This window comes from Panulirus ornatus, chromosome 56 (genome assembly GCF_036320965.1).
Source record: "Panulirus ornatus isolate Po-2019 chromosome 56, ASM3632096v1, whole genome shotgun sequence".
In the NCBI taxonomy this organism is placed as follows: domain Eukaryota; kingdom Metazoa; phylum Arthropoda; class Malacostraca; order Decapoda; family Palinuridae; genus Panulirus; species Panulirus ornatus.
This window is the reverse complement of record NC_092279.1, coordinates 11,136,161-11,151,936: the sequence shown is the minus strand read 5'-3', so window position 1 is coordinate 11,151,936 and position 15,776 is coordinate 11,136,161. Positions and strand designations below refer to the sequence as shown.

The window sequence follows — 15,776 nt, the reverse complement described above, 5'->3', positions numbered from 1 at the left end:
ATTATATAAATCTGTCCTTTAGAACACAGATTATGTTCCTAGGCGCTAGAGGATCTATGGACTGTGGTTTCGTGTTGTTAAAGGTATAACTTTACAAGACTCAGATAACTATTCTCTCAACATGTTGTTTGATTTCCTGTATTTGATGTTTTGATGACCCATGTTATGGATGATCTCATGAAGGTCAGTATGGAGGTTGTGTTAATGAGATCGTTCATTGCCTTATGTTCAGTCTGATCCTTAAGGATTTGTTTGATTTTTCCTAGATCTGACATATGTCTTGAGGACTGGATGTGGAGACATGCTAGGCAGACTTGAAGGAACGTAAGATACCTTTGTTGGTTGGAATATTTGCATCTGACTAATCAGGTTTGAAGGGTGAAGGAGGAAAGGCAAAATCTCGTCTTAAGTACTTGTAAGTACACAATCTCTGTCTTTCTCCCCCCCCCCCCTCTCTCTCTCTCTCTCTCTCTCTCTCTCTCTCTCTCTCTCTCTCTCTCTCTCTCTCATTCAAAATCTTGTGTTCTGTACTCTTAGTTCTCTCTCTCTCTCTCTCTCTCTCTCTCTCTCTCTCTCTCTCTCTCTCTCTCTCTTACTGCCCTTTCCGTCAATCACCTGTGTGTGATATGCCTGCTTCTCTCTCAGATTTCACAGTTCTCAGGATTCGTATGACTTGTTCTTTCTCGCTTCCCGCGCGATTACTGCAATCAATATCGGTGGAGTGGACAGGCGGGCTGTCCACAACGGTAATGTCCCCGTGACATCAATAATTCTTGGAGCAGGTGCCCCATCCCACGCTGGTAGACCAACGGTTAATTTCTGTTCACCTGGTCACAAGTCTACTGGGCTCCGCTCTGGCCACAGGGAGACCCAGCCGCTCTTTGTCGGTGTTCCGTGACCTGGTCTAACTCGGCGCTCCGGGGGAGAAGGGTGTGCATAGCCTTTTCTGCTTGCCTTCCCTCGTCTCCACTTGAAGACATAAGACATCTGACTTCGCCCTTTACATCAGCTTGACATCGCCTGCACTCGCAAGGAGACTCATCACCTTTCTATTCGGGGGAACATCCCGTCTCCACCATGTTGTGAAGACGATGATAACGTGATTCTCCTCTAATAGTCATCCCCAGATGATGGTGTGTTTCCAAAGTCTTTCTGACACCCACACGAAGGCTCTAAATCTATCTCCGTGTACCCACATTCTCCACATGGACCAAGGACCTGTCTCCACAGACCACTACCACCGCCTCGGTCTCTGCTGATCCACCTACGAGACCAGTGTTACCGGATCCATACGGGAGGACGTCCTACAGGAGTGGATGTGACACCCGGGCCTCCTTGAAGGTCCACCTCTGCTCCGGGGGTTCATGTCCTCTGTGATTCCTGTGCTTTTAAAGGAAGACCTGGAGGAGGACTTGGTTGTTGATCCCAGTGACCTGTGAGAGGCAAGTCTCTATTACCTGTCAGGCTCGAGAACGACCTTCCTCGAGTGGTAACCCGTGACGAGGATGACCTTCCTCGAGTGGTAGGTGACCCATGGCGAAGTCATGAGGCTCGAGGATGACTTCTCTCGAGTGGTAGTCCCTATGACTAGATCAGTTTAGCTTTGATGACGTCACCAGTGATACTACACCCTGGAGTTACACCTCGACCTTCTGTTCTTACCCTCGTTGTCATCAAGTGTGAGAATAAGGTGACATTTCTGTGGTGCAAAAATCAACTTAATCTAAAACCGTTTTCCACATGTAAGCAGTGCCGATAGAAAACTAACTAACACTAACACGACGCTGGATAAATCATACGTGGTCTAAAAAAAAAAGAAGAGAGACAAGACACCTAGATATTTTATCGATCTCAGATGAAACATCAGGAAAAACAAACTGCGTATGTTCTTTAATCTCTGATACTTAGAACACTTTACAAATGTTCTAACGTTACTTATAACACCTGACGGAGATATTTGTTACTTGGATCCGATAGAAGGTTGAAGGCGGTTAAAGTCAGTGAAGGACACATGGTGGGAAGGTCATATCCTCTAAGGTCAGGTCATGCTGAGGCACACAAGGGTCACTCGTGGTCGACGGGCACCCGCAAGAGAGGCCATTAACGGGTCGTTTGTGACTGGTTCCCGGAACAGCCTGGTCTCTGGAAGGTTTGTAACGATTTCATGGTTTTAACAACGGGTCTTTCAGAGACCTTCCTTATGGTAATATATCAGAATGTGATTTCCATTTATTTTGTCCAATACACTTCTATGTCAGTGTACTCCTCTGTCTTACATAGTGCTCTTTCATATGTACTCCTGCTTGCTGATATGCCGGAAGGTGTGGTGGCTGGGGAGGAACCTTCTGCTTGACTACCCCATCTCCATCTATGTAGACTAGGAATTAGGATACTATTACTGTCCTCCAGCAAGTATCGTTGTCACTGACCATCAGATCTCTTATTCCTGTGTACCTCCGTACCTCACATAGATTCCTGCTTGCCCCATGCATACATTCCTTCCCTCTCTCGTTAACGTAACTCACATGTTACTTGAGGTAAGTTGCTACTCACGTCACTCCTTGTCTTTCGTTAATTACTACCTTCATTCCATGAGAGGCAAAGGCTATAGATCAATATCACATGAGTATCTTGCATTAAGTGTCTGCTTCAGTCGCCCAAACATTGTTTTGAACAAAATCTGACATGAATTTTTCTTGACAACAAAGAAATTTATTATATGGTTGGTACATGGTAGGTGGAGGGTAAACACAGAGGTCAGCCGGTCCTCATGGAAGAAAGAGATTTAAAGTGAGAGTGTAGGTGTGTGGGAGGGGAGTGTTGGACTGTGAGAGGAGACTCCCACAGTCCAACACAGAGTGTTGGATTTTGGGAGGAGAGTGTAGTTGAGAGTGTAGTTGAGTGGGAGGAAAGTGTAGTTGAGAGTGTAGTTGAGTGGGAGGAGAGTGTAGGGGTGTGAGATGACTTTGGAAGGCACACAGCCACAGAGTGTGACTGTGGAAGGAACGAGGCAGACATACACTCGGCCAACCCTCAAGTTGGTAGACTGTTCGGGCGCTGCTCCACCTGGCCAAGGGAGGAGGCACACAAGGGGCCACCTGTTTACAGAAGTAGTGGTAGTAATAGTAGTAGTAGTAGAAGTAGTAGTAGTAGTAGTAGTAGTAGTAGTAGTAGTAGTAGTAGTAGTAGTAGTAGTAGTAGAATAAGTACAGCCTCATTCTTGGCAACAGTCGAGGGTTACAGTGGCAGGTGACGGATAACGTGTGATATCATCATTCATCACTTCAAGTATAGGGAGAGGAGGAGAGAGGGGAAGGGGAGGAGAAGGAGGAGGCTGACAGGAGGATGAAAAGATAATTTATTCTAACGACGAATAATCATAAAGTAATCGTGATCCTAAGAAATTTTATTTTGGAAGACATTCACGTGTCAGGTGATGAGGCCAGACAACCTGTTGTAATCTTAATCTATCTTTTGTTTCCCCAGAGATTAAGAAGGGTAAGGTCTAGCAGTAACTAGGGGCTGATGACGCCCTCATATAATAAAGGGATCAGACTCTACGAAGGTTGATCATGCGAAGTGTACTCTGGTAAGTCTTCTCCCGGGCCGAGCATTCACCTTGTGACTTTCTGTCTCTGTCTTCCGCAGGTGGCACGAGGGTCGACCACAGACCGTCTGCGAGGGTCATCTGTACAGTATGTTGTGACCGGGGACCACGCTCAAGCATCCCACGCTCACCTTCCTCGTCTGCCCAGCCGTCAGGAGAGCTCTTGCCTGCGGTCGTCGTGCTCAGTGTATAATTCCGGTGATCTTGTGATAAGAACAGTTGCATATTGGGAAGGAAAATGACTGTCATACCTCGACAACAGATTCAGGAGGAGGGTAACAGCGCATCGAGCAGTTGGCCTCACTCGATGCTTTCTCAGGTGACGACGGCGGTCGAACTCAGCCCTCAAGTCAAGGTCACGACACATACCACGCCTCAGGTCATGGTGCCACAGGTCAGGGTCACGTCCCGTCCTAAGCAGAAGCCACGGCCTGACATGACCTTACTGTGGGTGGCCTCCTTGACCTTCCTCTGCCTGGCCTGCGCCCTGGGTCTCGCTGACGCTACTGACGGTAAGTGTGAGCTGACAGTTCCTCCTCCAGCAATGGTGTTCTGCTGAGGTGCCTCTTGAGATGTACTTCAGTCCTCTGCACCAGAATCAAAAGTATAACCTTACCTAAAACAGGTGGTCGGTATATCAATATCCCAGCTACGTTAGTGGGCCAAAATCCTGCCATTAGTAAAGCTGGACCGCTAGTGACCGAGGGAGGAACTCGATATGAATTCATGGTGACAAAAGAGACGAACACAGAAGGTCTTCTTGTGGATCTAAAAATACCAGGTCCTCTACGACACATGTAGAGAAGCGCTAAAGCAAAAGATTTCTCAAGAACTAGAGACGGGTATGTCCCAGTTTCGTCCAGACCGCTGTCATGTTAATCTGGTCACCACAAGACAAGTCTAAACTTAAAACGGCGTTGAAGACAATAGTTTCAAGCTAGTTTTCAAGTCAGATAAAAAAGAGCATTTTCTTACACCAAGTAGGTCTCTGTACCTGCTTTCTAAAATACCTGAGGAGGATCCATCGTCTGGTAGGTGAACAGTTTTCAGGTTCAATGATTCAGGTGTAGGGGATCACTCAGTCCTTCACAGTTTCATATATTGAACACTAGATTCCAAAAAGAAACAATATCGCGTTCAATGGGTGATTTTGAAGGGGATTAGTGACGGATGGGGAATGGGACTTGGGGTCTTAGAAGGAAGTAAATGAAAAGGCTAGTGGAAAAGGGAGAAAGATTGGAAAAGGGAAGGCTGGTATGTGCTAAGGAAGGAGGGTAGGGAGGGAGGAATATGAAAGTAGAATAATGAGGTAAGGACTAAATGATGCGGTGAAGAAGATGAAACAAAGAGGAAGAGGAATACGGGTAAGAGAGAGAAGAGAGAAGGGAAGCAATAAAATAGACCGAACAGGGAAAGGTAAAGGTAGGACTGGGAAGGGTGGGAAAGGCGAGTATGGGGAGAAGGAAGGCACCAGATGCAACTCTTGTTGGACGCCAAGAGCTGGTCGTAAATAGAGAGCAACAACGCAGATGCTCTTCATGAACCAGTATATATATCTTCATCACTTACAAGTATGGCCTAATGAGGAACGTACTGATTACAAACGTACATGGCATTTACACAACACAATAGCTTTAGGTTTATTTTAAAAATCGTATAGTTCAGGAAAAGGCTCCAGTTTCTTACTTTTCGAATCTTATCGACATTTAGAGAGTATGCGAGCATCTGAAGACCTTAGACAGCTTTGGAAAAATTTAGGGAGTTTCAGAGAAAGGTAACTTGGGCGGGCCTGATGGTGCTGTCAGCGACCCGACAGACAATCTCGGTAAGTCAGAGTCGTGTTGTGGCGCTGCCTCCATTATGCAAGGTGGAACCTAACCCGACCTGCTCAACGATACGAAGCGAAACTATGTGATCATGAAGAGAAAGAAGTAAGACGCCCTATGCATTATTTGAGAAGACGGAGGTCCTATACATTCACAGGAGATTTCAGAGATATTTCAAAGGGAAATAAATATTTGAATACTGTACAAGTGATACAAAATACAAACAAACTAAAACTGTGAAGGTTTCAGAACCTAAGATAAACGAGACTTTTTTTAACTTTAGAAAGATTAAGAGTGTTTTGAAGAGCAAAATGTGGTACACCACTTTCAAATTTGGATCTGAGGGCTGCTAGAAATTATGAAGTGCTGAGAAAATTATGCTTTTGAGAATTCATAACCAAGGGCAAGTCTAGAGGTTCAGAGAGCTCGAGAATGCTGTAGCTGGATGAAGGAGATGTCAGTGTCTTGACAGATGATGCCATTACGGTACAAGTCTGGACTTTCGACCCTAATGACGGACCTCCAGGGAGTAAAAACACGTACCTTGAGCCATTTGGCTCTATCTTGACCCTTTAGAAAATGGTGCCACCCTGCTGTGGACTTTAAGGTGTTAAGTTTGGCATTAAATGGAGTTAATGGTTAAGCGTGGCACTGAAGGGATACACTATTGTAGTTAAGGGGTCAAGTTATCGTTCTCAAAGGGTTAAGTTACGATATTCAACAGGTATAACTGTCTTTGTTAATGGGTTTAATTATCATAGCGAGGGGCGAAGATTATCTTTGTGAAATTGTTTAGTTATTTTACTCCAGGGATTCGCTCATCTCAGTCTAAGCTGTTATGTTGAGGGGCCGAATCATATTTGTGATTCTGATACTTAGCGAGTCAAGCTGAATCACTGGTGTGGAGTGTCTGGCTGCACAGTTATACGAGTGGAAGAATCACCGCTGATTCACGAGGTGTCAGGGGAAGGATTCGGTTCAAGCTTCTCCCCAGTCCTCCAATCATGAACGACCAGGTCACGATTTGAACTAATCGAAGAAAAATCGCGAGAATCTCATCCAATTCGGTACATGAATCAGAAACGAATCACGGAGAAAACCAGGAGAATCGGCAGGAGGCTCTCTTGTGAATCGCGTCACAAATGTGGTACGAATCATGGGGGGTGGAGGCAGGTCAATGGGTGGCTCTAATGGAGGGTAAATAAGCTATGATAAGGCGTCAGGTTACCAGGGTCAACACTGAGATAATGTGACCCTTGTTGACCTTACCAGGCAGGGTTGGCATCCTGATCTCTCTCTCTCTCTCTCTCTCTCTCTCTCTCTCTCTCTCTCTCTCTCTCTCTCTCTCTCTCTCTCTCTCTCACACGACTTCCTCTTCGCTCTGTAGTTATGCTTCTTCCTCTTATCTCTTATCGGTCCATCCTGTATCCCTTATCACCGATTTCATTCACTCCATTTACGCTCTTTGTTATGTTCTCTTCCCTCCTTCTCCTCCTCCTCCTCTTCTCTTCTTCTTCTTCTTCTTCTTCTTCCTCTTTTCTTCTTCCTCTTCTTCTTCTTCTTCTTCTTCTTCTTCTTCTTCTTCCTCTTCTTCTTCTTCTTCTTCCACTCTCTCCTTCTCTCTAACCTATTACAATCCTTCCTCTTCCCCCATTTCTATTCCTTCTCGTTACCTCTCCTTTCCCCTATTCTCTTCTATTTCCCCTCTTAACTTAATTCCCCCTTACATGCTAATTCTCCTCCCCTACTTACCTTATCTATCCGTCCTTCCCTCTTTCCTCATTTTTCTTTAATAATCTCTCTAATGACTCATGTCCACGCATTGTGCCTATTTCCCTTTCCGTATTATTACATGATAATTAAAGGTCAGGAATCTTGACACTAAATGTTTGTTGACCCATGAGACCCATCATAGTTACCCATGAGACCCATCATAGTTACCCATGAGACCCATCATAGTTACCCATGAGACCCATCATAGTTACCCATGAGACCCATCATAGTTACCCATGAGACCCATCATAGTTACCCATGAGACCCATCATAGTTACCCATGAGACCCATCATAGTTACCCATGAGACCCATCATAGTTACCCATGAGACCCATCATAGTTACCCATGAGACCCATCATAGTTACCCATGAGACCCATCATAGTTACCCATGAGACCCATCATAGTTACCCATGAGACCCATCATAGTTACCCATGAGACCCATCATAGTTACCCATGAGACCCATCATAGTTACCCATGAGACCCATCATAGTTACCCATGAGACCCATCATAGTTACCCATGAGACCCATCATAGTTACCCATGAGACCCATCATAGTTACCCATGAGACCCATCATAGTTACCCATGAGACCCATCATAGTTACCCATGAGACCCATCATAGTTACCCATGAGACCCATCATAGTTACCCATGAGACCCATCATGGTTACTCATGAGACCCATCATAGTTACCCATGAGACCCATCATAGTTACCCATGAGACCCATCATAGTTACCCATGAGACCCATCATAGTTACCCATGAGACCCATCATAGTTACCCATGAGACCCATCATAGTTTGTCTTGCCATGGGGATCCATGGATTGGTGATGAATGGGTAGGGAAGATGAATGGGGCTGTGTGTGTGAATGGGCGATAGGGCTACCCCTATGGTTATGGTGGCGGTAGTGGTAAAGGTAGATAGATAGACAGACAGATAGATAGATAGAGAGAGAGAGAGAGAGAGAGAGAGAGAGAGAGAGAGAGAGAGAGAGAGAGAGAGAGAGAGAGAGAGAGAGAGAGAGAGAGAGAGAGAGAGAGAGAGAGGATAAGTAGTAATGGAGAGGGAGAGGGGAAAGGGGTGTTTTGGTCTATGTGGAGCTAAGGGAAAGGGAAGAGAATTAAGTGGTAGTTTAGGTGGCATTGAGATGGTAACTAATGAGGGGGTGGGAGAAAGAGGGGTCATGGGTCAAGGAGTGATGCTGACCCTGGTAGTACAGGAACAGATCAAGGTATAATGAAGACAGTGAAAATGAGGGGAATAATGAGAGAGAAAGTATAGGCGAGAAATGCGGTTAAAAAGTAATGATTGAAATGAGAAATGAGGAAAATCATATGTACAGAGCAATAAGAACCAAGCACTGAGAAAATCCGTAAAAACGATGATAAAGGAAGATAGTGAAACGAATGTAAGGAGTAAAAAGTGAAAGTTTGTATACATGTCAAAATCTCACACATGCTACAATAATGAGGCATCAGACAGGAGCGTGTAATGAGGACCAGTACATCAGTCTCAGCAGACGAGTAGCTAAGGGTAGTCCAAATGTCATTCAAGAGTAAATAACACATATTTAACTTTGCCAAAGGTCGTAGTTGTCGTTCCTATGTCCAGGCACCGCGGGTACGTGGACATTAGGGACGACCGCCAGAATATGTGGAGCGGGTGAATAACTCAGTGAGCAGCGTCTCAAGACACTGGGCCCGGCTATCATCGCAACGTTTCATTTGTTCACTCGGAAAACAGTGATCTATGATTCGCAGAATGAGTTGGTGTGTCTCATTATTTCACCTCATACTCGATACTTTAGGCTTTCATGTTTCTCTCTTGGTAAAGCAATGTTCAGTTATCTTTTTGTTTTGCATTAGACGTCTTTTCAAACTTCCCATCTGTCATACTACTCTCTCTCGTGTGGACATCTGGTTGTAAACACTGACGATGAGACAAGCGCCATCTATTGGCCATCTATTGACAACTGTAAGTTTCCATCCGTCGTCAGAGTTTTTAATTTGTTTTCTAGTGTGACTATGATTTCCAACACTGGTTGAAGCTTATCCATTCAAAAAGGTATGAGTTCCACCATCGACAGAGGTTTGAGCAATAAGATAAAATATTCATTATTTGAGTCAGCCAATAAGAATATGACCTGACTAAATGATTAAGTTTTGACCAATCAGAAATCAGCTGTAGATACGATCTCACCCATGGGCTACCGCTCTGCCAATCACAGTTCCTAATTATCATCATTACTGGAAATAAAGAAAAATAAAAAAATGTTTATCTTTTTTCACTTGCTCTGTGAATAAAAATTTCTTTGTACATGTGTCACAACAAACGAGTCTGATATAAAATGAGTCTAAGCTCGGTAAAATTCGGTAAAAAGATAACTTGAGAACAGCCGAACTTAGAGTTTTAAATAATCATTCGCAAGACTTCGAAGACCATTAAATGATAATCGTATTTTCGTCTTGTGCTACACCACAAGCGACTGATGGTAAGTCAACATTCGCTGGCTGCAACAAACACCACCAGCCAATGAGAACGTCGGTAATACCACTTGGCCAATAAGAATACCCGTGAAATATATTACGGAGAGAGGCAAGCAATCAGAACCCAGCGTGTGGCCTAGGCAGGCGGCGGGCAGGGAGCTGAAGATTTTGTTTGTTTACCTGCTGAACGTTACTGAGTTCTGGCGATATATTACTTTGGGTTTTTGCTCCCGAGAGCTGGCTGCTTGTGTACCCACCACTAGTTAGACCACGCAATACTCGGCAACTTGCTGCGTCACATGATTAGTGTATGGCCATCAGTAACTCAAGGGTGGGCCGTTTTGATACCTGCTTCTTTCCATACACCTCGAAGCTCTGGAACTCTTTGCCTTCTCATGTCTTTCCCTATGACCTGGGGCGTTTCATAAGACAGGTTTTCCACTTTCTCAAAAATTCGTAAATACTTTATCTTCTTTCTTCTTTTTCCGTTTCAAAATTTTCTCTATACTTCAGTTAAGGCCCAGCCTTGACGTGGACTTATGTCCGTGACTGGAACCTTCAACGTAAAAAACATATCCTGTCTATATTGTTGACACCGACGTAAATGTTCCCCTGTACCACCATGTGACTATATCCTGTACCGTCATGTGGTTGTGCCCTGTACCACCATGTGGTTGTGCCCTGTACCACCATGTGACTATATCCTGTACCGTCATGTGGTTGTGCCCTGTACCACCATGTGGTCGTGCCCTGTACCACCATGTGGTTGTGCCCTGTACCACCATGTGGTTGTGCCCTGTACCACCATGTGGTTGTGCCCTGTACCACCATGTGGTTGTGCCCTGTACCACCATGTGGTTGTGCCCTGTACCACCATGTGGTTGTGCCCTGTACCACCATGTGGTTGTGCCCTGTACCACCATGTGGTTGTGCCCTGTACCACCATGTGGTTGTGCCCTGTACCACCATGTGGTTGTGCCGTGTACCACCATGTGGTTGTGCCCTGTACCACCATGTGGTTCACCCACCAACCATCACTATAACAGCCACCATTCCCCCTCCTGTTCCAAAATCATTCCCCCATCACAGTAATGTAACTCCCTCTCCTCTTCCTCCCCCTCTCACATCCAATTCCCCCAATCAATATTAACAACCCCCACTAACTTCTACGTTTAAGACTACAAGGGATAATTTCCATGTGGGCACCATAGGGGGTAGCCCCAGGGGGCCTGAGGACCCCCCTCCAGGCACCTGGATGCTCCCAGGTTCATCCTTCTTCTTCGTTAATAACTCCCTTAGGAAGAATATTCGACGATCACGTCGATGTTTCTCGATCATGATGATTCGTGAGTATCCCTTGGGGTCAGGTGATGCTCTGGCTGTGTGGAGGAAGATCTGTGTGTCAAGGTGTCGTAGGTGGAGTGATCTGAGGAGTCGTGTGTGATCCTCCACCTGCTGTACACACAACATGATGCACTGGAAGGATGAAGATCCCTCTGTTGTCTGTGGCTTCTGAATATCGTGTCTTTCTTTGACTTTGCTAAATATCTAACGAATCATGATTCCGGATACTATTTTTTTTTCTTGCAGTTTGAGGAATATCTTGAGGATTCTGCACGTGAGAATCCTCACCTTCCTGTTTAACGATTCTTCAGAGGAATGTATCAGATTCTTTCTTGTCCACGAAGTTGGAGTCTAAGAATCGTTCTTGTGTTTTGCAACATTCGTCAATCATCCGCGTCAATTGGAAATGATGTCTGTATGAGGATCGTGTTCCTTGTTGTGGATTGTGCCATCATCTGGCAGAGGTTGTAGGACGCATCATGTCCCTGGGGTACCTCCAGACTGACCACAGTGATCATACCCAGGGACATGCACTTGCCTTCATGCGGGCGAAGGGCCTTTAAATTATTTATGTGACGTCATTCACACAGCTGACTGTCAGGTGGTATCAATTGCCAGCTTTAATCCCTCGTTCTCATGTCTCGCACGCGAAATATAACATATGGAATCTTCTTCTGTGACGTAATGTTTCTAACTCTTTTTTTGCCACTCACTCTCAGAGAAAAATATTTTCCTTTAAAAAGTATTTGTCTATATACTTATACAGTTTTCCCTGGGGATAGGGGAGAAAGAATACTTGCCACGTATTCCCTGCGTGTCGTAGAAGGCGACTAAAAGGGGAGGGAGCGGGGGGCTGGAAATCCTCCCCTCTCGTTTTTTTTTTTTTTTTTTCCAAAAGAAGGAACAGAGAAGAGGTCCAGGTGAGGATATTCCCTCAAAGGCCCAGTCCTCTGTTCTTAACGCTACCTCGCTATCGCGGGAAATAGCGAATAGTATGAAAGAAAAAAGAGAACTTATACAGTTGTAAACCCCCCCATCCCCACATAAATATGTATATATATATATATATATATATATATATATATATATATATATATATATATATATATATATATATATATATATATAAAACCCAAAAGTCCTTTTCAAAAAATTTGTCTTCCAACAGGGACAATACCGCACTACGCTAAGTAGCAGGTTCATGGAAGACTCTTTTGATTCGAGAAGTTCTCATGCGAGACTGTGCGCTGATTCATCAAGTGAAGATGATACAGCCTCGGCGAAGGTGACTACTCATTGTGTCACCTTCATGTGGTTACACCGACAGTGGTGTCACCTTCGGCGGAACTGTATCACTGTCACTGGAAGGAAAGGAGCACAACTTTGTTGAAGATTTTCTCTCTTCAATGGAGTTCATCATAACTCTACTACTGATTGTAGCGCAGCATTGGAGCTCTAAGTTCCCCATGAAAGTGGTCCTGGGATTATATGATAAAATGAATTCTATACATATACATGCCCATGTACATGTGCATATGCATGTACGTATACATGTACGTATACATGTACATGTACATGTACAGATACATGTCTCATCATCCCTGGGGAGAAGGAAGGCACCATACTGCCCACCGTATCATTTCTCCGCAAACTTTGGAAGAGAAGGAACTGTGAGAGGAAGATCTTCCTCGAAGGCACTTGGGCCACTAAGATGGCCACATCTCCATGGCCACCAAGATGGCCACAGCCCAAGGGCCACCAAGATGGCCACAGCCCAAGGGCCACCAGGAGGGCCACAGCCCCGGGGCCACCAGGAGGGCCACAACCCTACGCTGGGGTGGTCAACACAGGATAATTTCCGCTGAGCTCCATAAGTTGCGTGTAATGGCGGCCTGGGCTGGGGCCACCCCCTCAGGCCCCCACGGACCCCCTCCCCGAGGCCTGTGCTGAGCATGCACCCCTCCCGTCCTACCCCCCCCCCCCCCAAGTTATACCCTCATTTCTAACCCCTTATCAGTAACTGATAATTCTTTATCAATAATTTCCATTTCTTTATCGATAATTTCTAATTCGTTATCAATATTCCCTTATTCCCTTGACAGTAACTTTTCTTATAAGTGATTTCTATCAGTTATCATTAACTCCCAACTACTTATCAATACCTCTTGAGTCCTTATCATATTCCTGTTTCCCTGGTCAGTAATCCCGGAATGCCTGTGAATGATTCATTATCCTTCTTCAGTATCTCTAAATCCATTATCAAGTATTCCAAATTCCATGTCCATCATACCAAAATATTTATCAATTATTCCTAATACTTTAGCAATAATTCCAACAACTTCAGACTACCTAATAGTTGTTAGTTCTACAACATTATCCTGTAAAACTTCATACGTATATTCTAATTCCATTATCAAAATCTAAAAACTTACATGAAATTCTAATATCTAAATTCCTGGCTACAAATTTCTAATTCTTGCTTCTTAATCCAAAATGTTAATTAACATAACCGATGAATGTTTATATAGAGTTATGTAAGATGTCTGTCTTAACTTACATATATAATCAAGGCCACTGTTGTCTTACAGTCTTACTGTAATGGTGTCATCATCTGCTTATAAGAAGGTTCAAGAGAAAATATCAATATTTACGCGATCGATTCAATAGATTTCATATCTAGATACCAATTTTCGGGTTTCTAGATTCAATATTACTAGTTAAAGATTATTTTCTAAATACGTACATTCTAATTTCTAAGAAATTATCTTTTTTTTTATGAATCACTGATTTCCTTAATTTTTCCGTTTGAGATTTTAAATTGTACATATATTTCTAATTCTAAAAGCTAGACTTTAGATCCCCAGTGTCGGCTATCAGATTTCTAGTTCTACATAATGAATTCCCATTTATGGCAAAATGGTACTTATAGAATAATTGATTTGATTCAGAACGATAAATAACTTAACAACTTATCAAGAAATTTGATGAGAAACTCGCAGAAAGAAAAATTCTTAAATTCGTAGTGAATGAAGGAAATTGAAACATGAATTATTTACAGACCTAAAAAGATAAACAAAAACATGGGAATGAATATATGCAAATAATTCATTATCCTCTGATGATATCATTCTGTTTCTTCTAAAGTATATGTGTCTTGAAAGATCTTACATACACATATGTATGTATGTATGTATGTATGTATGTATGTATGTATGTATGTATGTAATATGTATATATGTACGTATGAACGTATCAACGTTCTCTAAGTCCACAGGCTGGGTCACACTCAGTCCTTCCCTCTGGTGAAAAAACTCACCATCCACCACACACTCACCATCCACCACACACTTATCATCCACCACACACTCATCATCCACCACACACTCATCATCCAACACACACTCATCATAGACCACACACTCACACTCACCTTCTGCCTGTAATATAGTGCTATGGACTCATTACTGAGGGACCAATGGAGGGACCAATATAAATACTCTATTGATTTAGAATGTTTATCGTCTAGATATATACATAGATAATGCATTTACTGATAGCATGGATAATGGGGACACCGCTTGAGGTAAGTGGAGACCAGTACAGAGCGTACAGTGGATACAGCACATCAACACAGGAGGGTAGCAAGTGAACTCAAGTGGGGCCCAGGGACCCAGAGGGCCCTTTTCCCATGAGGGAGGGAGGGAGGGAGGTGGTCTAGTGTGTATGACATACGTGTTATATAATCACAAAATCACTGGGTGGTTCAGACGTGACGAAGATAACATAGAGCTGAATAGTGCATGGCACTTGTACGATACATGTTGGTGCCGGATATACTTATATAGACCATCGTGGCTGGTGTAGTTACGAGTTCAGATGTGAGCAGTGAAGCCACGTTACATTACCGATGTGTAAAGTTGATTACACGAATGGCCATGCAAACAGGGTCAAGCTACATCACATACAGGTCATGTAGTTACAAGATATACATGAATGATTACGTCTGGTGATAATGATGTGTGTTAGAAGGTCGTATTCCTCATAATTACAGGTAATCATGCATATAATTACTGCTCTATTCTTTCTCTGATGTTTCTCTCTCTTTATGAACCTTTGTCTCTTTATTTCATTTTTCTTTCCCGAGAATCTCTACCATCTCTTCTAGTCTCCAAAGACAAATTCACCGTTTTCCTTTAACCTTTCCCTTATGTTTACCACTTTCTCTGGCAACACTGTATCATCAGGCTCCCAGTGTTGCCACTTCAGGGGAAATAAGTTATGTGACTTTCTCTCTTTTATTTTGTGATGTTTTTGATAGATTTCTTCCTCATCCAGGTGAAGATTATATGCGTTTTTACCCTATTTGATCCCTTTTTGTCGTTTTAGATCTTAATTCACTACACAAACCTACGTTTGTAATATTTTCTAACATATTCATTCGTGCTGAGATTGTCCTTCCTTGAAAAAGAAATATATTACGTCGTTTCCAAAGTTACCTTTTGATTTGTGCCATTCTTTCCCTCTACATTATTTCCTCATTTTTCAATTCCTCATCGTTGCTTATATTATCTTTATTCTCTTCCTTCACTTCATTTCTTTCCTTTCTTTCCTTCACTTTGGCTCTCGTAGATTCTAGTCACTATTCTTTTTTTTCACTTCGCTTCCTCTGCTAATTCTCTCTCTCCCTCACTTCCTTCTCTTCAATCTCCCTTCCTTCCTTCCTTCCTTCTTTCTT

General features: G+C 43.5%; 1 protein-coding gene across 2 annotated transcripts in view; it reads left to right on the top strand.

Moving 5' to 3' along the window:
- LOC139765878 (lachesin-like) overlaps nucleotides 1-15,776 on the top strand; it is a 192,479-nt gene that overhangs the window by 58,112 nt on the left and 118,591 nt on the right. For both annotated transcript variants that reach the window (XM_071693753.1, XM_071693752.1), the window contains exon 2: nucleotides 3,649-4,119. In XM_071693753.1, the coding sequence (XP_071549854.1) occupies nucleotides 3,846-4,119 (274 nt within the window). In that variant the 5' untranslated portion in view covers nucleotides 3,649-3,845. The remainder of the gene's footprint in view (nucleotides 1-3,648; nucleotides 4,120-15,776) is intronic.